General features: G+C 42.1%; 1 protein-coding gene across 4 annotated transcripts in view; it reads left to right on the forward strand.

Moving 5' to 3' along the window:
• The window catches only part of MYO1D (myosin ID), a 357,287-nt gene that overhangs the window by 214,042 nt on the left and 117,850 nt on the right, over positions 1 to 25,395 (forward strand). For all 4 annotated transcript variants that reach the window (XM_040455227.1, XM_040455229.1, XM_040455228.1 and 1 more), the window contains one exon: positions 1,620 to 1,733. In XM_040455227.1, coding sequence (XP_040311161.1) covers positions 1,620 to 1,733 — 114 coding nt within the window. The remainder of the gene's footprint in view (positions 1 to 1,619; positions 1,734 to 25,395) is intronic.

Here is a 25,395-nt window from a genome sequence, read left to right on the forward strand (position 1 = left end):
TTTTTTTGAAACAAGGAAAAACTCTTGAAAGTCAGGTAAAGGAATCAGAATCTGAGTGTCAGGAGACCTTGGAGACTCTAGTCTTTGTATTCAAAGCAGGAATCCCCTTACCACATCCACATCAGGCATTCACTTTGATTCTGCTTGAATCCTTTCCTTGTGGGGCATTTACTGCCCTTCCACATGGCCCACTCTTGTTACGGACGGTAGTAATTATGAGGCATTTGTACCATTGCCTGTGGAAGGCACTGTCCATTTTTGAACATGTAGATTTAGTGACATACTCGTTATACTTAAGGACATTTCATCTAAAATACACCTATCCATTGCATTAGGAAAAGGGCAGAATGCATTGTTTCAAATAGGGGTTATGTTTTTTATAGCTTTATTGAGATATAATTCACATACCATACCGTTCACCATTTTAAAGTATACAATTCATTGGCTTTTACTGTGTTCACAGAGTTGTATTTCCATTACCACAGTTTTCATAACTCCTTAGCTGTCAGCCCTGCAAACTTTCCATCTCCCCCAGCTGAGGCAACCAATGATCTACTTTCTGTTTCTACAGATTTGCTTATTCTGGACATTACATATAAATGGGATCACACAATATGTGGTCTTCTGTTACTGGCTTCCTTTACTTAGCATAATCTTTTTAAGGTTCATCCATGTTACAGCGTGTATCAATACTTACTTCTTTTTACTGACACGTTATATTCCATTGTGCGGATATATCATATTTTATTATCCGTTCATCAGTTGATGGACATTTAAGTTGTTTCTTCTTTTTCACTGTCATGATTACTGCTGCTGTGCACATTCATGCACAAGTTTTTGTGTGGCTATGTTTTCAATTCCCTTGTGTATATACCTAGGAGTAGAATTTCTGGGTCATATGCTAACTCTATATTTAACTATTTGAGGAACTGCTGGACTGTTTTCCAAAGCAACTGCATCATTTTACATTCCCACCAGAAGTGATGAAGGTTCCAGTTCTCCACATCCTGGCCAATATTTGTTATTACCTGTCTTTTTTATTATTGTCATTCTAGTGGGTGTGAAGGTGGTATCTCATCGTGGTTCTGATTGACATTTCTCTGGCGGCCAATGATGTCACGCATCTTTTCCTGTGCTTCTTGGCCACTTGTCTGTCTTCTCTGGAGACATGTCTGTTCCAATCCTTTACCCGGTTTTTTGTCTTTTTATTATTGAGTTACATATTCTAAGTTCAATATACATTCTGTTCCTTTAGAGATACAAGCCCCTTATCAGAAATGTGATTTGCAAAACATTTTCTCCTATCCTCTGGGTCGTCTTTTCATTTTTTTAATAGTGTCCGGGTCACATGTTTTTAGTCCCATAATTCTTCCGGGTTTTTCTTGTTTTCCCTGTTAAACTGTAAAATTGTGAAATTTAAATTGTAAAATTCTACAAACCCGGAAACCACTACTCCTTCTAGATCTCTGTTCATCCAGGAGAACGGGCCTTGCATGGTACATATCTGTTTAAGAATGTGTCTCCACCACCAGCCACTGCTGCCCCTAGAGGTTTTCCTGCAGATAATTTGATTTCATTCTGGGTGAGATATTATAGTTTATTGGTTTGTTTTCTTACAGGTGAATCGATTTAGTAAGGTGGAAGACCGAGCAATTTTTGTCACTGACCGTCACCTATATAAGATGGATCCCACTAAACAGTACAAGGTGATGAAGACAATTCCGCTCTATAATGTAAGTGTTTTCTGCTCCTTTCTGAATAAGGGATTCTTAAACTGGTATTCCTGGACCCCAAGTGGGTCAGTAATTGATCACTACAACCTTTGGGGCTTTAGGGAGCCCATGAATTCCTGAAATTGTATGCCAATCTTATGTTTTGTACAAATGCACAATTTTCCATAAGAAGGATCCAAGAGTGCCTGGCTGGAGCGTGTGACTTTTGATCTTGGGTTCATGAGTTCAAGCCCCACGTTGGGTGTGGAGCCTATTTAAAAAAAAAAAAAAGAAGAAGAAGAAGAAGAAAAAGAAGGATCTGAAGTTACCAATAAATTAATGAAGCATTTTAAAAAGCCAAGTGTAAGCGTTCTGCATTCTGTGTGATCTTTCTGTATTCCTAATCTTACGTACTGCTTAAATGTTGTGACACATAATGTATTTTCTTATATATTTTGAAGAAGTTTGTTTTTATAGGGAAATGGAATCAGGTAGAAAAACAGTAGAGAATTACTTTATGAAACCATTACCTCTCTTTCAGAGGTAAAATGTGTGCTGTTCCCAAAAGTTCTTTTCACCAATATATTTTCCCTCTGATCTAAACTCACTCAGCTGTTCTCCATGGGGCTTTCAAGTTCTATGATCATTTCTCATTTGAAATATGAAATTTGGTGGATATCTCCCCGAATCTCAATATAAGATTTTTTTTTTAATTTTTCTCCTGCTGTATGTGGTCTGCTTTACAAGTGACTGTTGGTTCTGATTCTTCAGAAAGATCCTCCTGACTACCAGATCCTTTTGAGAGTCAGGTGGTTTTTGTCTGTCTGCTAGTTCCTAAGGAGAGAGGTCTGTGTTTGTCCAATAATAGAATCCATGAAGAGTATTATTTAAAGATTATTTTAAATCCTTTTGGTATCTGCAAAAGGGAATAGGAAACATACTGTTTTGTAGTTTTATGTTGTTAAATCAAGAGTCCTGTTGGTTGTGAGGGACCACAGAAGGGAAACTATTCCTGGGTTTGCTAAATGATCTGGGACGTCACTGCAGGGTTGATTATGGGGTTGCAATTTGTGTCCATTACACTCCCTGCCCCCAACCCAATACACACACATGCATCTTTCTCCCTTTCAATAAAAAGGCTAATGGATTGCAGCTAAGAAGAAAATAATATTCTAGGGCATTCTTGATTTCATATTGTCTTCTTAGCAAGCGCTTGTAATCTCATGTATCAATCACAGTTTAAGCCTAATAACTGCAGTCTTAGAGTAGGTGACGAAGGAGGATATGGGAGAAAATCAGATTTTGTCAAAGTCAAATGAAGTGTGGAAACAAACAAAAAAATAAATTGTGGCCTGTGTTTTATTTCTTTACTTTCTATTAAAGGGAGATCAATCAGAGCACTTGATACAAGTTCAATAAATAGCTACGCAACTCTTTGAACCGAAGTTATTTTGCCAAACTGCCGTCCTTTTTCATGGTGACTTGTGTGTCACTGTTCCCCTTCATCATCAGCATCGTTGTCAATGTTGTAAACAATATATAATATAAAAATTAACGGCATTTAACAATTGCAGTAAAGGTAAAACAATGTCAGTAGAATGGGTGCACACTGTCACGGATGCTATCAGTCCTCTGCCTGTATCCCACTGCACCCCCTGATCATTTCTGGGCACACCTTCCTGACTCCAACAGTCAATGTCCTTGTCAAAAGTCCCCCATCAGGCTGTCAGAACCCCCTTTGCCTGCAGCCCACGGTGGTAGCTGGTTTAACAAGGCCCTGTTGGCTGCCTTTCTCTCCCTGAACCATCTCCCCACTCCCTTGCCAGCGTCCCTGCCCCTCCCAAATCACTTCTGTATGTTTACCAGCCTTTGTCTCGGGGTCTGCTTTGGGAAGAACTAACTTTGGAGTCGCGGCTGCGTCTTAGAGGGCGCCAGGTTGAAGGGGACAGAGGACTTCCAACTGAATCTATAAAAATGTTCTCTCAGTCTGAAACAGTTATGGCAAACTATTAAGTGTTGATCGTGAAAACATGAGTCTTTGTGGCTTTTTTCTTTAAACTTTCTGTATGATCAGAATATTTTGAAATTAAACAGAGTTTAAGACAAGGAACCTTTAAACAATGATAAGAGTAGTGAAGAAACTGGGAAGGGAAGGAAGAAGATGATCTCAGTTTTAACCATGTTGTGTTTCAAGGCAGTGGTGAAACCTGGAAGGTATACATTCCACAGATAATTGGAAATCCAATATAGAGGAGGAAAGAATTCAGCACTCGAGATAAAAATTCAAGAGTGGATCCATGTATAATTGGAGGCTGAAATTATGAGTCTAGAGAGAGAAAGGGAGCAGGTGACTCGAGAACATTCACAGCTAAATGGTCAGCAAAGAATTGCTGAAGAAAATGGAGTAGAAGGAAATTTCTCAATGGGCTTCCATTTGCTCACCTCTCTTTTAATGCATTGAAAGAGCTCTAGTTTCCCTTCAGTACCAATCGGTTATGAGTTATTCTAAGAAAGATAAGAACTATAGGAACACTTTCAGAATCCAGTTGGAAAGTTCTCAGAAGTCAGAGTAATCGCTAAGAACAGATAGCTGAGGGGCCCACACCCTTCTCATTCTCATGCCTCTCATTTCTTTTTCATAGGCTCCTTTCCTGTCTCAGTTAAGCTTTTCTGTCCCCAAGAAACAGATTGGGACCATATACTGTCTTGAGTAATGTTTTTAATGAGGATACACATGATAGTCAGGGAGAAGAATCTGGCGAAAGCTAAGGAAATGCTACCATTCGGTGTTGAAAGAAGCTCTAAGGGGCTGTGTTATCCTGTAGCCCCCTGAGCAGCACGAGTGCTGGGAGAGTCTGCGTTCCTGCCATCCTCTCAGGCTCTACTTCTCTCTGTGTGTCTTCTTACTAACAGTCGCCGTCCTTGCCAGATGGCATGGGCCAGCACTAGGCTTAGATCTAAATCAGCCAACCCAACAAACCATCCGAGTGTCATCCTGCAGTAACATATTGCACACAGGCTCCAGATGAGGCCTCCCCATAGCAACCAATTCCGTATGATCCACATTGCTACCGTAGTTCCTTGTTAAGCACTTGTTAATCCATGCATCGTCTTCCCTGACTTTTCCTGGGATAGCATGGATAATTACTACAATTCATTTGGGGCATAATTGATCCCTTCCCCCTACAATCTTTGACTGCTGACCTTAGGCCGATGTCATCTTTGGGCCCTGGTCACAGAGCATGCTGGGGTAGGTCAATAGGAGAGAAGTGCTTCAAACAGGCAGCTTCCTCAGGCACCCTTGGACTCCTCCCACCTACACCTGTTCCAATCTCCTGGATCCCAGTCTTCGTCAAACAAAAACTAAATCATGCTCATGGATGCCCATTGCGGTAAGAGTTTAGGTGATGCTGTAGTTTGGCTATGTGTCTAATCAGTTTCTAAATCTGGTCTTCATCAGTGCTTTTTAGCAGAATGTGTTTCCTTAACTGCTTCCAGCCCGCAATATGGGACCAATATTTGTTGCTTTCCTAATGCACCGTAAAAAGTACTCAACCAATTTACTATCTCCGCATCTCCTAACCCATTGACCTTGTATAAAGCAGTAGCACCTAAATGCCCCAGGCACTTAACTCTAATGGGCACATGCAGCAGCTCCCAGGGGCTCCCCAGAGATCGGTTAAATGACTGCTTTATCCCTCCAAACCACAGCTTTACATGCTGGGTGGAGAGATCCTATTCCTTGTTGACAAGCTTGCAGCAACCAGGTGCACATCCTGTCTGCGAGGTGTTTGTTGTAGCATCCTGGTGCCTCATTTCTTTCTGCTCGATCTTGAGGCATAATGAACAGAGACTTAAGGAGACTCAAGAAATGGGGGGTTACACCTCAGTTAGAATGCCAGTGTAGGAATTATCTTCATTTGGGGTTTTAGAGAGCTGTAGACCAGATTGTCTTGTTACAGCCTCAATAACTAAACTCTTCATTCAACAAGTGATTGCCGAATACTCGTTATGTGCCAGACATAATGGTATTGTGGCACAGAAGTGTCAAAATAGTCAAATCTCTGCCCTTACAGAATTTACATTGCAGTGGGGAGGGGAGGCAGCAGACTCTACTTACATGTATATATTTGTGCATATATGTATATGTATGCATGCATATATATACATATATATACACATCATATAATCCATTAGAAGGGATAAAGGAAGAAATAGAATAGGGAAGGAAGATAGAGGATATGAGGGGTGTTATAACTTCAGATAGAGTGATCAGGCCTCACCGAGAAGTTGACATTTAAGCAGAGACTCATAGGAGCTAAAGAATGAGCCATATGCTTACTTGGAGGAAAAGTATTTAGGGTACAAGGAACAGCCAAGACACAGAGACGTGAGCAGGGAGGAAAGAGCGAGCCTACGGGGGGCTGGAAATGTTTTGCGCCTGGTAGCAGTTACTCTTCTGTATATGTTTGTTAAAATTCACCAGGCTGTTTCCTTGAGATTTGTACTTTCTGCTGAGTGTAAGCTATATACCTCAATAAAGGGGGAGGCAAAAGAGAAAAAGAAAGCTATCTATGAAAGAGGATAAGGGAGGGGGTGTGTCAAAGAGAAAAGTGAAGTAAATGAAGCAAATGATAATTCAAGCCCAGGGGGAGTTCTGACCCACTCAACAGCCAATGGTGTGTGGACCATTATCGCACAGCATGTGAAACACGTGACAGTCATGTTTGCTTTCTCCGCTGTCTAAACAAGGGTACATCCCCACTCCCCTCCACCCAGAGATGCAGCCCTCAGCTGTTCCTCAGAGGAGAGGGGAAGACACTGACTAAACGAGGGTGGACGCCTGATATAAGGGAAGCCAGTTGTAGGCTGCCAGTGACCCAGTCCTGGGGCCAAGAGCTCCTCGCTGTACCTCTTACGTTCCCTCCGTGTTCCTAACATTGATCAGATGTGCTTTTTTCTCATTGTTTCCCAGATCAGTTTTGCTGGAGACCTATTTTATTGATTTCATTACCTTTTCATTGACCTCTGCTCTTGTTTTTTTTTTTCTTCTCCATTCTCTAGATTTACTCTGTTGGTTCCTTTTCTAGCTTTTTGAGTTGAGGGGTTAACTGCTTTCATTTTTATTGATTGATTGATTGATTTACATCCAAGTTAGTTAGCATATAGTGCAATAATGATTTCAGGAATAGGTTCCAGTGATTCATCCCCTACGTGTAACACCCAGTGCTCATCCCAACAAGTGTCTTCCTTAATGCCCCTTATCCATTTAGCGCATCCCCCCACCCACAGCCCCTCCAGCAACCCTCAGTTTGTTCTCTGTATTTAAGAGTCTCTTATGTTTTGTCCCCTCCTTGTTTTTATATTATTTTTGCTTCCCTTCTCCTGTGTTCATCTGTTTCGTATCTTAAAGTCCTCATATGAGTGAAATCATATGATATTTGTCTTTCTCTGACTAATTTCGCTTAGCATATTACCCTCTAGTTCTATCCACGTAGTTGCAAATGGCAAGATTTCATTCTTTTTGATTGCTACATAATACTCCATTGTATATATGTACCACATCTCCTTTATCCCTTCATCCGTCAGTGGACATTTGGGGTCTTTCCATACTTTGGGTATTGTCAGTAGAACTGCTATAAACATTGGGGTGGATGTGCCCCTTTGAAGCAGCATACCTGTATCCCTTGGATAAATACCTAGTAGTGCAATTGCTAGGTCATAAGGTAATTCTATTTTTAATTTTTTGAGAACCTCCATACTGTTTTCCAGAGTTGCTGCACCAGTTTGCATTCCTACCAGCAGTGCAAAAGAGATCCTCTTTCTCCGCATCCTCACCAACATCTGTTGTTGCCTGAGTTGCTAATGTTAGCCATTCTGACAGGTGTGAGGTGGTATCTCATTGTGGTTTTGATTGCTATTTCCCTGATGATGAATGACGTCGAGCGTCTTTTCATGTGTCTGTTAGTCATCTGGATGTCTTCTTTGGAGAAGTGTCTATTCATGTCTTTTGCCCATTTCTTCACTGGATTATTTGTTTTTTGGGTTGAGTTTGACAAGTTCTTTATAGATTTTGGAGACTAACCCTTTATCTGATATGCCATTTGTAAATATCTTCACCCATTCCGTCAGTTGCCTTTTAGTTTTGCTGATTGTTTTCTTCTCTGTGCAGAAGCTTTTTATTTTGATGAGGTCCCAATAGTTCATTTTTGCTTTTGTTTCCCTTGCCTTCGGAGACGTGTTGAGTAAGAAGTCGCTGCTGCCAAGATCAAAGAGGCTTTTGCCTGCTTTCTCCTCAAGGATTTTGATGGCTTTCTGTCTTTCATCCATTTGGAGTTTATTTTTGTGTGTGATGTAAGAAAGCAGTCCAGGTTCATTCTTCTGCATGTTGCTGTCCAGTTTTCCCAGCACCATTTGCTAAAAAGACTGTATTCCGTTGGATATTCTTTCCTGCTTTGTCAAAGATTAGTTGGCCATACGTTTGTGGGTCCATTTCTGGGTTCTCTGTTCTGTTCCACTGATCTGAGTGTCTGTTTTTGTGCCAGCACCATACTGTCTTGATGATTACAGCTTTGTAATACAGCTTGAAATCCAGGATTGTAATGCCTTCAGCTTTGGTTTTCTTTTGCAGGATTGCTTTGGCTATTCGGGGTCTTTTCTGGTTCCATACAAATTTTAGGATTGTTTGTTCCTAGCTCTGTGAAGAATGCTGATGTTATTTTGATAGGGATGCTTTTGTTTTTAAATTTTAGTTTTTAAAAATGCATTTAAAACTGTAAATTTGTGTTTATGAATGACCTTGAGCTGAACTTCACATGTTCTAATATGTGGTATCATCCTTGTTGTTCCATTTCAATTATTTTGTCATTTCCATTGTGAATTCTTCTTTAAGCCATGGGCTGTTTAGTGGTATATTTTCCAATTATTTTGTATATGATAATTCGTAGTACATGTGTGTATGTGTTTTCTATAGGGAGGAAGTTCACAAATTTCAAATTCATTTATTGTGAAACAATCTGTTTTGTATACATTTTATGTATACAAAAAATTAATTTAAAAAATTCAAAATTCAAAAAAGAATTAATGTATATAACACCACATGAATCTGTTACCCTATAGCCAACATTCTACTGCACTGGCATTACCCCTAAGTTATTTTTTAAATATAAGAATCTATCAGATCACTATCTGTTGTATTGTTCTCATCAGTTTCTGTTAACACTAAAACATACTGCAGAATTAAAAACATTTAAAGAGAAGTGAATTAAAATCTAGAAGGAAGAGGGGCACCTGGCTGCCTCAGTCAGTTGGTTAAGCTTCTGACTCCTGATCTTGGCTGAGGTCATGATCTCAGAGTTCATGGGTCCAAGCCCTGCACTGGGCTCTGTGCTGATGGCATGGAGCCTGCTTGGTATTCTGTCTCCCTCTCTGCCCCTCCCCCGTTTGCTCTCTCACTCTCTCATGCTCTCTCAAAATAAATAAAAATAAACTTTAAAAAAGGAAGGAAAAAGAAAGAAAAAAGAACAAACTAAAAGATAACCATTTTTCTTTTCTTTTTTTAATGTTTTATTTTTGAGAGAGAGAGACAGAGTACGAGCAGGGAAGGGCCAGAGCAAGAGGGAGACAGAATGTGAAGCAGGCCCCAGGCTCTGAGCTGTCAGCACAGCTGACAGAGCCCAACACAGAGTCGAACCCACAAACTGTGAGATCATGACCTGAGCCAAAGTCGGACGCTTAACCAAGTAGCCACCCAGGTGCCCCTAAGCATTTTTCATTTTATGACTTAGAAATTTCAGGGCACTTGGGTGACTCAGTTGGCTAATCATTTGACTGACTCTTGATTTCAGCTCAGGTCTTTTTTTTTTTTTTAAAGATGTTTTATTTTTGAGAGAACAAGAGAAAGAGTGCAAACAGGGGAGGGGCAGAGAGAGAGGGAGACACAGAATGTGAAACAGTCTCCAGGCTCCAAGCTGTCAGCACAGACAGAGCCAGATGCGGGGCTTGAACGCAAGAACCGTGAGATCGTGACCTGAGCCGAAGTCAGACACTTAACCGACTGAGCCACCCATGCACCCCTCATCTCAGTCTTGATATCAGGGTGGTGAGTTCAGGCCCCACACTGGGCTCTGTGCTGGGCATGAAGCCTACAAGGAAGGAAGAAGGGAAGGGGAGGGGAGGGGAGGGGAGGGCAGGGCAGGGCAGGGCAGGGAAGGGAAGGGAAGGGAAGGGAAGGGAAGGGAAGGGAAGGAGGAAAGAAGGGAAAGGAAAGGAAAGGAAGAAAGAAAGAAAGAAGGAAGGAAGGGGAGGGAGGGAGGGAAGGAAGGAAGAAGAAAGAGAAAGGGAGAGAGAGAGAGAGAGAGAGAAAGAAAGAAAGAAAGAAAGGGAAAAAGAGAAGGAGGGAGGGAAGGAGGATGGAAGGAGGATGGAAGGACGGAAGAAAGGAATCTCCTTCTTCTCTGCCATTGCCCCATGATTCACTCTTACCATCTCTCTAACAGGTCAAAGCAGTATTATTAATCCCTTATATCAATACGTAAAATAGTCCCAGTCCAATTTCTCTTTGAAAATGAGTGTCTGAACTAGAACTGAATATATCTTTGCTTCTGTATTCTATTTTTTGGTGACAGGATCCCATTAGAATAGACATTTTCAAACTTTCTCATGAGGCTTGGGGTAATTGAAGTAAAACTGAGGTCACTGGATTAGCAGACCCTTGGAAGGTTTTATTGACATGTGGCATACCCCGCCCACCTGTTCACATCCGGGCAAATATTTTAACTCTTTTATTGAAGTATACCCTACATGCAGAAAAGTGCACAAAGCTTAAGGGTAGAGCTTGATGAATGATCACAAAGTGAACCCATCTATTCAGCTGTTACCAAAGTCAAGACACAGGCCATTAATAGGCCAGAAAGCCCCATTGTGTTCCCTCCCGGTCACTGTCTTTTAGTGTCTATGTGCATACGCTTTCATCGGACACTTACCCCGGCATGAAACTGTAGTGGACAGATGCAGTTTCCCAAAGGAGAGTGCTCAGGTGCAGCTGCCATCTCTCCAGCACTGGCTATGGAGAGTGTCCTCAGTGTTAGCTGTTTGGGTAGGTATGTGGCAGTTATTCATGGTGGGGTGTTTTTCCCCCAGCTTTATTGAGATGTAATTGACATATAACATTGTTCAAGTGTAAGGTGCACAGTGGGCCGATGTGATACGCTTACACGTTGCAAAATGGTTACCACCTTAGCATTGGCCCACAGCGCCATCACATCACATAATTACAGTTTCTTTTTTGTGGTGAGAGTATTTTAGGATCCACTCGCTTAGCAACTTTCAAGTATATAATGCAGTATCATTAACTGCCATCACCACTGCTGTTCAGCAGTTTCCTAGAACTTACTCATCTTACAACTGGAAGCTTGTGCCCTTCGTCCAGCATCTCCCACTTCCCCTGCTCGCCAGCCCCTGTAACCGCCACTCTACTCTCTATTTCTGTGAGTTCGGCTTTGTTAGATTCCATGTGTAAGCAAGATCATATAGTATTTCTTTGTCTGGTTTATTTGGTCCAGATGGTAGGATTTCTTTCTCTCGTGGCTGAATAATATACGGTTATGTATATATACCACATCTTTATCCATTCACTTGTTGACAGTTGTGGATTGTGTTTTGTATTTGCATTGCCCTTTTTACTAATAAGGTCTGACACCTTTTTGTGTGTTTATGGATCATTTGGATGCCTTTTGTGAATCTCTTGCCCATCTTTCTATTCAGTTGTCTTTTAAAAGTTGATTTCTATGGGCGCCTGGGTGGCTCAGTCAGTTAAGCGTCTGACTTAGGCTCAGGTCAGGATCTCGCAGTTTGTGAGTTCAAGCCCCACATTGGGCTCTGTGCTGACAGCTCAGAGCCTGAATTCTGCTTCTGATTCTGTGTCTCCCCACCTTCTCTCTGCCCCTCCCCTGCTTGTGCTCTATCTCTCTCTGTCTCTCAATAATAAATAAATGTCAAAAAAATATTTAAAAAAATAAAAAATAAAAGTTGATTTCTAGTTCTCTTTATATTTTGCACAAGTGCCCCTTGGCAGTTACAGACGTTACATATATTTTCTGACTCTGTGACTTGACTTTGCATCCTGTAATGGTGGGTTTGAACAAAATTTTTTTATGTTAATGCAGCTCAGTTGAGCATTTTTTCTCCTTTGAGGTTGATGCAGGGGTTTTTTTTGTTTGAGACGTCGTTCCCCATCCCAAGGTCACAAAGGCATCTTCTGTTGTACTCTATACACTTTATTGCTTTACCTTTCACATCGACAGCCACAGTGCTCCTAGAATTGATTTCTGTGTGTATGTGACTCTGTAGCCCTGCATTCATTTTCCCCCCTGCGTATAAACAATCGGCCTAGTACCACTCATTAATTTCCATATCCCTCCCCTTCCATTTCACCTTCCTCCCAGCATGATGTTCTCACTAGCCACAGCCATATACATGGAAAGAGAGCAGAGGAGGGTGGTAAAGCTCATCTCATCAAAAGTGACAACATTTCCTCATTTTCTTTGTCTTAATGTCAAATCCCTTTGGGAGTCTGGCAGGTTCAGAAATGAATGAAGCCCATACTCTACCACAGGGCAGTCGTCCCTCCACTGTAATCGCCATGGCCATGCCTGAGCCCCACTATGCCAGGCCTTTGGATTCCCCTAAAAAAAGCTGAAGTCTGTATTTGATGTTAGTCTCCTGATTGTTAAATGCCGTGCAAGCCAAATAAAACACACCTGTTGGCCATATTCAGCCCATAGGTCACCGCTTTGCTACTCCTATTAAAAAAAAAAAAGATCTTTGAGGCACCTGGGTGGCTCAGTCAATTCAGTGTCCGACTTTGACGCAAGTCATGATCTCACAGTTCATGGGTTTGGGCCTTGTGTTGGGCTCTGTGCTGACAGCTCAGGGCCTGGAGCCTGCTTCAGATTCTCTGTCTTCCTCTCTCTCTCTGCCTTCCCCCACTCACACTCTGTCTCTCTCTCTCTCTCTCTCTCTCTCTCTCTCTCTCTCAAAAATAAACATTAAAAAAAAGATCTCGTCATCTGCTTTCTTTTTTTTTTTAAGTTTATTTATTATTTTGAGAGAGAGAAAGAGCAAGGAAGGGGCAGAGAGAGAGGGAGAGAGAGGATCCCAAGCAGGCTCTGCCCTGTCAGTACAGAGCCCGTGCAGGGCTCCCACAAACCATGAGCTCATGACATGAGCCAGAATCCAGAGTCAGGTGCTTAACCAACTGAGCCACCCAGGTACCCTATTGTCATTTGTTAGTTTAAATGAGCTATACCTGTGTGTCTCAGCCTCTTCCATGCCAAACTTTAAAACTTCTAAAATCTACGTTATGTTTTATTCTGGATTTTGTGTGGCAGGAACCGTAGAAACACTAATCATTTCTCACTTATAAAAAGCTACAACTGGGTGTGAGCTTCATAGAAGGATACATTTCCTACTTCAATTAGCAAGGAAGGAAAGGAATAAAGGAAATATTGGGAGAGGTGTCTTTTCTGTCTGGAGAACTCTCTGCCTCCTCAGTGTTAAATGCTAATTCCATCCTTCTGACTTTTTATTTTCAAGTTTTTCGAATGTATAGAGAAGCTGAAAGAATAGTAAGGGAATAAATGCCCTATGCCCTCCACCTAGATTCAATAAATATTTGGGTTTTTTTGCTGTATTTGTTTGCTCTCTCTCATGACACTTTGCCACCAAATGCTCCTGTGTGTATATGCCCCTGCGAACAAGGACCTTCTCCTTCATAACTATCGTCCCATTTTCATATCTGAGAAAAAAACATTTCCATAATATCACTTAGTATCTAGCACTTAGTCAAATTTCTCCACTCAAAGAATGTCTTACACTTATTTTTAAAAATAGGTTCCTATTGTAGAGGTACATGTCTTTTAGTCCAGAACTGTACCTCCACATACAGTCTTTTTTTCATGTTGTTGGCTCTTTATTTATTTGTTTATTATTTTTACATTTTTTAATGTTTTTATTTATTTTTGAGAAAGAAAGGGACAGAGCTTGAGAACCATAAGATCGTGTCCTGAGCCAAAGTCGGACACTCAACCCAGTGAGCCACCCAGGCGCCCCTAATTTTTTTTTTAACATTTTTTTAAATTTTTTTAACGTTTATTTATTTTTGAGAGAGAGAGAGACAGTGTGAGTAGGAGAGGGGCAGAGAGAGAGAGAGAGACAGAATCCGAAGCAGGCTCCAGGCTCCGGGCTGTCAGCACAGAGCCTGACGTGGGACTCGAACTCATGAACTGTGAGATCATGACCTGAGCTGAAGTCGGACGCTCAACCAACTGAGCCACCCAGGTGCCCCAACATTTATTTATTTTTGAAGGAGAAAGAGACAGAGCATGAGCAGGGGAGGGGCAGAGAAAGAGAGAGAGACAGAACCTGAAGCAGGCTCCAGGCTCTGAGCTGTCAGCACAGACCCCGATGTAGGGCTTGAACTCATGAGCTGTGAGATCATGACCTGAGCTGACTAAGCCACCCAGGCACCCCTCATGAGGCTGACTTCTTAAAACAGCATTATTAAATTATCATTTACTGTAACGGGCTGAATGGTGCTTCCCCCAAATTCATTGGTTGAAGTTCTAACCCCTAGTCCTCAAAATGTGGCTGTGTTTGCAGATAGGGTCTTTAAAGAAGTAATTAGGTTAAAATGAGGTCATTGGGGTCAGACCTGATCCTGTATGACTGGTGCCCTTTTAAGAAGAGGCAGTTATGGGGCGCCTGGGTGGCGCAGTCGGTTAAGCGTCCGACTTCAGCCAGGTCACGATCTCGCGGACCGTGAGTTCGAGCCCCGCGTCAGGCTCTGGGCTGACGGCTCAGAGCCTGGAGCCTGTTTCCGATTCTGTGTCTCCCTCTCTCTCTGCCCCTCCCCCATTCATGCTCTGTCTCTCTCTGTCCCAAAAATAAATAAACGTTGAAAAAAAAATTAAAAATATATATATAAAAAAAAAAAGAAGAGGCAGTTGGAACAAAGACAGGTACAGAGGGAAGACCATGTGAAGACAGAGAGAGAAGATGGCCATCCACAAGTGGAGGAGAGAGGCCTCAGAAGAACCACACCCTTCCACATCTTGATCTTGGACTTCAAGCCTCCAGAACTTACTTAAGCCATCCATTCTGTGGGGCTTTGTGTGGCTGCACTAGCAAACTCCTACATTTACTGACCCTAAAATTCACCCATTGTAAGGTACAGTTCCGTTACTTTTAGTAAATTTATGCTTTTGTACAAGCATCACACAGTCCAGTTTTAGACCATTTCTGTCACCTCAGAGTGTTCTCTTGTACCCATTTGCAGTAAATCCCCGCTCCCAACTTCAGCCTATCCTTTTACCTTTTCTAGAAATTTCATATACGTGGAATCATACAACAGGTATTGTTGTGTCTCTCGCTTCCTTCACTCAGTATGCTTTGGAGGTTCATCTAGGTTGGGCCATATGTCATTGATTTGTTCATTTAATTGCTGAGTAATATTCTACTGAATGGATATACCATATTTCATTTCTCTATGTACCATGTCATGGACATTTGGCTGCTAGGTGCATTTGCATACAAGTCTTTATGTGGGTATGTGCTTTTATTTCTCCCTGGTGGGTATCTAGGAGTGGAATTAATTATTCTATCATATGGCCTTTGTTTAACTTTGTAAGAAACTACCAAACTTTTCCAACATGGCAGCTCCATTTTACATTCTCTTCCGTATATGAGAGTTCTGGTTTCTCCACATCCCCCCCAGCACACAGTCTGCATGACACTGACTTCTTAGAGTCTAGAACTGGTCTTGTCTGGATTTGTCTGTTTCCTTATGGTTCATTTATTCTCCTTGTCCCTGTAGTTCCTGTAAACCAGAAGTTAAATCAGGAGGCATTAATTTTATTTGCACAGTGCGCTTCACTTCTTGAGATCATACCTTGCAGCTCAACAGAAGTGGCATATGTAGAGCTAACCCTGCTTTGTGATCGTCTTTAGAATATGTAGCCACACTATTATTATGTTTCTCCCACTGTGGTCTAAGTTTCTGTCTGCTTATAGAATAGATACCCGGTGTTCTCCTCTGCACAACTAGAATTTAGCATAAAAATAAAGATACATATCACCATCACATAATTACATATTGATAAGTTGCCCATCACTATAACAATACCTGTTATTTTCAGCTTCTTTTCCCGGTCTTTTTTCATAACCGAATTCTTCTAATACTTTGTTCTTGATCTTTTTTGTTTAAGTTTTTACAGCTTATTAATCCTCTCGTGAAAAGCCTGCACCATCCCTGCAGGTGACTACAGCCACCACAGAACCTTTACTCCTTTGTGCTGGCATCGGCACTGTCCTCTGCATTCCCCCCCCCCCCCCGTGCGTCTTCATTCTGTTCTTGTGTTCCTTTTGCTATTTTCTTGAGGTCTTTTTCTTCTCATGTAGGCGATGTCTTGCAAGTCTATGTTTGGGTTCATTTTCCTTCTGTAATCCAAGGAGTCCTAAATCGTGCCAGAGTCATTTCTCTTACCACCACCAAAATGCATCCTAAATCCAAATACAAAGATGATGTCTGATGTGGTCTTGTATGTTTTGGCCAGTTTTTCCCAAATTTCTTAGTTTCTGTTGCCTTTCTGGGGTGAAGGACATAGATGACCATTTGTTTCTGCCATATTAGTCAGTTAGTCGTGAACTTCCTGGCTCAGAGAATAACTATGTTGTTCGTAATGGCGGTCAATCGTCAGGCAAGCCGGGAGGGAAAGCTCTATATTTCTTATTTATTTCTACAACTTGTAGCTCTCTCCCCCAAACCCTGGCAACCTCTGATCATTTCACTGTCTCTGCAGTTGTGCCTTTTCTAGAATATCATATCACTGGAACCATATGCTTTGTAACCTTTGTAGGTTGGCCTGTTTTACTTAGCAGTAGGTATCTGAGGTGCCCCCATCTCTTTCCATGGCTTGGTAGCTCATTTCTTTTTATCACTGAATACTATTCCAATGTATGAGTGTGCCATAGTTTGTCCATCCTTCTGCCTATTGGAGGACATCTTGGTTGCTTCCAGTTTGGCACCATCGTGAATAAAGCTGCTGTGAACACTCACGTCCAGGTTTTTGTATGGACACAAGTTTTCAGGTCATCTGGGTACATACCTACAAGTGCAGTTGCTACATCACGTAGCAAGACTAAGTCCGGCTTTATGTGAACTGCCAAATTGTCTCCCAAAGTAGCTGTACCATTTTGCATTCCTACCAGCAGTGCATGAAAGTTCCCACTGCTTTGCGTCTTCACCAGTATTTGCCAGTGTCAGTTTAAATTCTAGCCATTCTAACAGTCATGTAGTAGCATCATGTATTTTTCTCGTAGCCTAAGCTACGTAGCTCAGTGTATGCCGGGGTCCAGCTAATCTCTTCAGGAATCACCCTCCAGTCTCTGTCATCAGTTGGTTTGTGTTCAAGAGAGAAAGACTGATCTTTATGTAAGCCTAAACAAAATGTAATTAAAGTATAAATTTGACACCTTTTTTCTCTTTCATTAGCAAAAACGATCCAGCCTGCTTATCATTTAGCAATGAGTCCAGTCGCTCTTCGCAGGAAATATAAAAATAGGAAATCATGACAGGTTTTTGAGACTGTTTTCAGTAAGCACTGTTCTCACAAATGGCACAGTTGAGTAATTATAAACAGCAGTCTGAGAATGAAACATTCAAGTTACAAGTGACCCCTGTCTTAGCCACAGAGTGGCTTTCTTTGTACAAATAGTGCGGAGTTGGGATAGGGTTTCAGCCAGCTGGATTCTTTGTTACTGTCAGATTAGCATCATCTGCCTTGAATCACTCTCTACACTGTATTTGTAAATTGTAATAGCGAATTAAAGCATCATTTCCAATGTCAAGAAAGGTTAAAAGTTTTACATGGGAAGGAGGGTCAGAATTTGAATGTTTTGCAAAGCTGGGAGACTCGTGGTTGCTGGGCTTGATATGGGGAACAGTCAAGAAGTAACCTACATAATTAGTAACATGTACAGAACTTTGATCACAACCTCTTTAACTCTGAGAATCAACCTAGAGGTCACTATAGATGGGTGGAAAAGATTGCACCCCATGGCTGAGGTGAGTCGCGTGAATCAACGAGCTTGTGTCTTGTGAGTTCACGGGAACATGGGCTCGCCCCAGCCAGCACTCAGGGAGCTGGTTGCCAAGATCGAGTTTAATTTGCGTAAACATAAAATCTGTTCACTGGTTTCAAGTGAGACCACATAAACTGAAACATTTAACCCAACCTCAGCTGGGACTCTTCTTATCCTTTTGTTGGTGAGCTGTGTTGGTTTTGAAAAATGCTTGAATCTGCCCACTAATGCTGTTTGATATAGTCCCTTTTTATCGGTGTGGGCTTGATGGCCAAGGAAGTAGCCAATTAATTACACAAATATCTCCTTTAGTTCTGTGGAGAATACAGGCAAGCAGGGAAGAGAAAAGAGACAATTATCAGAACCGATGTGAGTGTTTTGTAGAGGTAAATGGGTTGTAATTATGCCGGGCTTCATGCTTTATTACTCCATCTGACAGTGACTGGCTAGAAAGCTATCATTTCATTTGGAAGATGGATCGTCTTTATAATGTGTACAGGGGTGAGCCCTGCTGAAATCCATCGCTGTGGGCTCTGCTCCCGATCACCGTTGCTAAAGCACCCTGCCCTCATGGCGGAGTCCCAGGAGAAGGTGTTTCCATGGTAATCTCAATCTAGGCGGTCAGCTGATGTCTGGCACTGCCTGAGCTGCTGTGCGCCAGCCTTCTCCCCTCTCTCCTCCCTCGAGCCTTTAAACTGTATTTATTAGTCCTCTTTAATGGAAAGTATATAGCCCCTTGATGTCGACATGGAATGTGCTCGGGTTTGTTCATTTATTTATGTAGGTAATAAATTTACCTTCCTAATTAATTCTCAGTAAGTCCCAGAATCTGTATTATTTGGAACATCTTGTGCAAACGTTTATATTTTTGCCAATTACAAGAAAGAGTTGCTTAGCAGTATTAGACTCTAGAACCTCTGTTCTTAGAAAACAGTGATGTCTGTATTAAAGAGGAATTTTTTGTGAAGATACAGATATTAAGATTTCAGTTTAATTTTTCAAGAATCTCTTCTTGCTCTGGCAGCTTCGGCAATGAAACCACTTTCCACTCTCCTTATAATTTTCTTTAAACACTCCATGGTTTTATTATTGGATTCAAGTAAGTCACATGGTTTGAAAACACTTCTAAGAAATGTGACAGTTAGCCATGTTCTCTAATTTTCTTTTTTTTAGTAAGAGACGAAGAAGTCAGAATTTCAGAGCTACCCAATTGATTGTTTTCCTGGCATTTGTTTAGAAGTAGATGCTTTTTGTCAAACCAGCTAGAGACCATTGCTTATGTTAAACTACTAAGTCAACCGATTTCTAATGTCAAAAGTCAGTGCTTTGGGGCACAAGGTAGAGTCCATTTTCATCAGTGCTATACTTGGAAATTCAATTACAAATGTAAAAGATGCACTAAATCAGTATCTGAAAGCAACAATCATTAGAACCAATTTATGACTCCTTTAAAAAGCTATCTCATTAAAGAAGCACAAAGCCTTTAAACCACTAAAGTATAGGAAAATTAGTACAGCACCACCCTATTTATCCAGAGGTCAGATTGCCAGGAACAAGATCCTTTTAAAGCAAAGCCCTAAATGGAGGCATATACATAAAAAGATCTCTGCGTTTGCAGAAATAGATGTCACTAAGCTGAAGCAATAATAGGCTTCCTTTTACATAAGTGTCTTATCGGAGCTCTCTTATGCAGGAAACATTTTTGAGCACCTACTACACGCTGTGCGTTTGCCAGGCACTGGCAGTGCAACAGCACATCACACAGTCTGCCCACAAAGTCTCATGGACCCAGGAGAGAGGCAGAGAAGTGTCCCAGCCTGTCCGCACAGGCCCGCGGCAGCCCTAACGTTCAGATGACCGTGGTACCTCTCTCTCAGGAGGAACCCACCCCTCAGAGAGGGAGGCAACCCACCCAAGGCCACAACTCTCCCACCCTAGTCTGTTATCCCACACCCTTGAGGACCTTGGACTTCACGGTCCCGATGGTGAACTGCTCCCACTACCTCCTTTTTGTAACAAACAACACACACAACTAATATCCTATTTCAAGAAGACGAAAGAAATAACAGAACTAACATTTCTCATGCACCCGATGCCAGGCATTTATTAGGTAATTTAACTATGTTACATCTCCATCCATCTTTATAAGAATCCTGTGCAAGAAGTTCAGTATCGTTCTATAAACGGAGAAACCAATTCTCCTATCACGCAGGATTTTAATACAGGTTTTTTAGACACCCAGGCCGAGTGAGCCATATGACGAGGCATCTTCTGGCTTCTAGAATGCTCTCTCGCTTTCTGTCTCCCCCATTTCCCTTGTTTATTTATGTCTATCTCACAATAATAATTGCTTTCTAAAATATTTTATCTTGGGGCGCTTGGGTGGCTCAGTTGGTTAGGTGTCCGACTTCAGCTCAGGTCTGATCTCACTGTTTGTGAGTTCAAGCCCCACCTCCGTCTCTGTGCTGACAGCTCAGAGCCTGGAGCCTGCTTCGGATTCTGCGCCTCCCTCTCTCTCTGACCCTCCCCCACTTACACGCTGCATCTCTCTCTCTTTATTTATTTATTATCAATTTATTTATTTATTATTTATTATCAAAAATAAATAAACAAAAAAAATTTTTTTTAATATTTCATCTTAACCTTTTACGGATAAGTGACTTGTAGGCCCTGGGGATCCTTCAGGAAATGACATGATCAAGACCAGGGCCCATGTATTGGCTGTGTTCTGCATGTCAGAGGCTCTTGAGGTACAGTCCATGGGGATACAAAAAGAGAAAAAGAAAACCTTTTGTTTTATTTGTCAGAAAGGAAAAAAACCCGCCAACCGGCACCTGTGAAGGGAGCTGCCACATTGTACTTCTATTTGCACAAGTGTTTCTCTCTGAATTGCAATCCTGCCTTTTCCAAGAAGGAACAAATAGGAAAAGGGACTCCAGTCTCAGGCAACCCAGGAAAAAAAAAATGGCATGTTTCCATTGCTAACCTGATACTTAGGAGTATTTGAATTTGCTTTTATTTAGTATCCACTTTTAAATTTTTTTTTTCAACGTTTATTTATTTTTGGGACAGAGAGAGACAGAGCATGAACGGGGGAGGGGCAGAGAGAGAGGGAGACACAGAATCGGAAACAGGCTCCAGGCTCTGAGCCATCAGCCCAGAGCCCGACGCGGGGCTCGAACTCCCGGACCGCGAGATCGTGACCTGGCTGAAGTCGGACGCTTAACCGACTGCGCCACCCAGGCGCCCCTAGTATCCACTTTTAAAGCCAAACTGAAAATGTCAGTAACTTTTTAATTCACAGGTTCTCAGACTTGGCTGCACATTGGAATAGCCTGGGGAGTTTTGTAAAAATTCTGATCCCCAGGCCACACACACAAGCCAGACCAATGAAATGGACTCTGTGTGGGCAGACCTAGGCATCAGCATGGTTTAGCTCCCCAAGTGAGTGCAGTGTATAGTCAGGTCCCAGAACCACTGATCTAATTATTTTGTTCCCCAAATATATTCATTTTTGTTGTTCTGGCTGTTTCTTAAAAACCTCTATCAAAAGTTGGGCTTACTCCAAAACTCACCTCTGCCATTACATTTGTCTGTGTGCGCGCACACGACCGAGAGACAGAGACAGGGATGAAGGGAGAAGAGAGAGAGAAAGTGTGTATGTGTATGCTTTTTCTGGAAAGCCCTGAGATCTTGTCCGCTGCATCAAAAATCAAATCTTCTTTAAGGTACTGACTGTGGTCTTATGTTTGAGGACTGTCTTATTGGAAAAGTCTCCTTGGGGTACCTGGGTGGCTCAGTCAGTTAAGCGTCCAACTTCAAAAGGAAGAGTCTCCTTAAACAAGGGTAGTATAACAGTAAAATCACCTCATACGTGATGGCTCTCATCCCTTATGATGGACATCTGCATACACTGTCTCACTTGACCCTCCCCACATCACTGGGAGGCACCCTATACTGGTCCTGAGCTCATAGGTGTTAAATGAGCTTGTCTCTCTGTTACTGGTTGAAGTCCAGAGCAAACTTTCTTTACACTGAATTATTATAATGAAGTAGTGGGGCACCCCAGAGAGAATCTGATTTTTTAATGTAACAGCCATAAATATTTCATCTTAGTAGAATTATATCTAAATAAAAACATCTTTACAGTGTGCCAGGGGTGGGGGTAAATCTGGTAGGCTAAGTTAAGTTAACAAGTTTGGGATCATCTCTCTTGGCTTTGCTAAATTACTTCTTTGGCTTCTGTGGATGGAGCAGTCATTTGCTCCTTAGGCAGCCACCCCCAATGGCTGTCCTCACGTCCCTGCTCCATCGTGCCTTACCCTTTTACAAAAGCTTGTTGAGTTGTGAACATATCTTACTTTGCATTTAAGGAGTATTGCACTATAAATGGTGAAGGATAAAAGAAAAACCACATCCCAGTGGGGTCTGGCAAACGCACACGGTAGGATGCATGGAAGTGTTATGGGGGTTTGTTGAATTCGTGCCCCATTTTAACAAAAACACCCACCTCAGCAGAGTATTGAAGCCTGATATAAGATGCATGTAAATAAGCCTGGAATAATGCTTTTAAAGTCCTTAGTGTAGTTCTTGTTACATAGCAAAATACTCAATAATTACAGGCTGCTCGTAGCCCCCTTTGCAAACTGGCAATCCTGTGCCTGTCGAATCCAGAGGAATAGGATAAAGTCCCCCTCCACGTCCACACTGTTGACTCTTTCCTCTTGATTTTCATTCTGCCTGGAGTGTTCTTCTCCCAGATACCTTTGGGGTCCCGGCCCCAGATAACCTCAGACGGGTCTTCTAGAATGATACCCCCCAACTCCATCCTGGGCCTCTCTATGCCTTTACACTGCTACTTTATTCTTCTTCATTGACTGGGTCACCACCTTTCACATTACACAGTTGTTTACAGTCTGGTTCCCCAAGGCTCCCCATTAGAACAGAGATGCCATGAGAGAAGGGTCATGGACTCTTGCTACTACCATACAGTATGTGCTCAGTAAATGGGTGTCGACGAGTGAGTTGGAGGAGTCAAGACTGGAGACAGAGAAGGCAATTAAGAAGCTGCTGTAATCCTGTTAAGAAACTAAGGGGGCTGGATTCAAGAGCTGTTTAAGTGGTAGAAACGACAGGACATAGACACTGAGGGGAGGAAAGGATGTAGTTTCATAGGTTTCTCTCCTGATCAGCTTGGGCAGATGGCAGCGCTGGTTACTAACCAAGGTGGGAAGTGCAGAGGGAAGCAGGGCTGTGGTAGGAGGGTGTGGAAACGAAAGTAAGTTCAGTCCTAAATGGATTTCATTTCAGGTGTTTGAGGAACATAAAATAGAGAGGCCGGATGACATTGGACTGTCTAGAGAACAATCCAGAATGGAGACATAGATTTGGAAGCAATTAATGGGTGGTAGCTGAGACCAGAGAGTAGACGAAAACATCCAGAGGTGAAGTGAGGCGGCAGTTATCTGTAAGGCAACCAGGAAGAACGTGCTTTGGAGGCTTCGAAGAAGGGTGTGGGTTTGATAGAAGAACACATGGGAACCATCAGAACTTCCTGAGCAAAGAGAACCCTTTGACTCATCTCTGCCTTTTACTCTCATTGTCTTCTACACATTCAGTACATTCGATTATCTGCTAACTTTGCTTCTATGGCACTATGCTATGTACCAGGGAAACAAAGATGAGAAAGACAGGGCACCTTCTAATTTTTAAGTGGGTGAAGCAAACATACAGAAATCATCACGATACAAACTATTAAATGCTAAAACAAAGATAAGCGTGAATTGCTGTGCACGTGCATGGAGTGGGTAGAAATGGCTTCTCAGACAAGGAAGAGTTTCCCGGGGTTCATAAGTATATGCAATCACTTCTGCATTTTTCTGCACTGGGCGCTTGTTAGCTTGTGTCAAAATGTTTCAATTTTTTTTAAACTTTATTTGTTTTTGAGAGGGAATGAGAGAGAGTGTGTGAGCAGGGGAGGAACAGAGAGAGACAGGGAGACACAAAATCCAAAGCAGGCTCCAGGTTCTGAGCTGTCAGCACAGAGCCCAACAAGGGGCTCCATCCTGTGAACTGCGAGATCATCACCTGAGCCAAAGTCTGACACTTAACCAACTGAGTCACCCAGGTGCCCCTAAATTTTTTTTAAGGGACATAATGTGACTTACATATTTTTTAAGTTTATTATTTTTTTAGTGGACACTTGTAGCTTTTTTCAAAATTCTTTTTTTCATTTTAAAGAGTGACATAATCTGACTTACATTATTTTTTAAGTTTATCTTCTTTTTTTAAAGAAATCTCTACACCCAACATGGGGCTCAAACTCATGACCCTGAGATCAAGAGTCACATGTCCTCTGACTGAGCCAGCCAGGTGCCCCAGCTTTTTTCAAATTCTTTTTTTTTTTAAGATTATTATTTTGAGAGAGAGAGAGAGAGAGAGAGAGAGAGGAGGAGGGGCAGAGAGAGGAAGAGAGACAATCCCAAGCAGGCTCCAAACTGTCAGCACAGAGCCCGTGCAGGGCTCAAATCATGAGCTCTTAATCAACTCTTGATTTCTTGACCCAAATCTTGTCCTGCTTTTTTCAAAAAATTTTTTTGTTTTAATGTTTATTTTTGAGAGAGAGAGAGAGAATGGGGGGGGCAGAAAGAGAGGGGGACAGAGGATCTGAAGCTGGCTCTGCACTGACAGCAGAGAGCCCAGTGAGGGGCTCCAGCTCACAAACCACGAGATCATGACCTGAGCCGCTTAACCAACTGAGTCACCCAAGCACCCCCTGCTTTTTTCAAATTCTTAATGGGGTGTGTGAACTACGGCCTTTGGCAATGCAGAGCAGCAGATTTTAAATGACACGATGAGGTTTACTTTTTAGGACGCTAATTCTGACAGCAAACTATGGACTGAAATGCGGAGAGGCTGGTGAAATACAGACCATTTCAGAGACTCTTGGAATAATCTCATTGGATGCAATGGCAACAGAGATGGGAGAGACAAGCCCTAGGAGGTTTCTGAGATAGTCTTAAAGTTAACATTAAGAAAAAATATTTTCTGTGTGCCAGGCACTGGTTTCATCTTCTATCTGCATTAATTTAGATCATTTTTTCATCCTACCCTGCCCTCTCTTTTGGGCTTGGGACGTGGTATGACTGGTGGCTCTTGATTGAAATAGGGCCTTTGAGAGGGAGGTTGGTTAGGGCAAGGTGAGGGGTTTCCTTTTGGCCAGGTCCAACAGACGGGCCCTCCAGGAGACCCCTGCCTGCATTTTCCCCAGACACGCAGAAATACCCACCCATCCGGAGCTCCAGAGAAAGGTCTAAGTTTGACATTCACATTCGAGAATTAGCAATATTTTAATGACAGGGAAACTTGCAGCCTCTTTTCCCCAAACAGGGCTCATGTTGTCCACGCGTGTGATCTGTGCCTTCTGACTCCTCAACCACATTACAAATTCCCTAAGGAGAAAACCACATTTTCTCATTTGTTTGCATGTATAATCTGGAATAGAGTGTTCAGACTTCCAGTTCTGGACCAGATGGGATAGATA

This window comes from Herpailurus yagouaroundi, unplaced genomic scaffold (assembly GCF_014898765.1).
Source record: "Herpailurus yagouaroundi ecotype Mexico unplaced genomic scaffold, PumYag 215, whole genome shotgun sequence".
Lineage (NCBI taxonomy): Eukaryota > Metazoa > Chordata > Mammalia > Carnivora > Felidae > Herpailurus > Herpailurus yagouaroundi.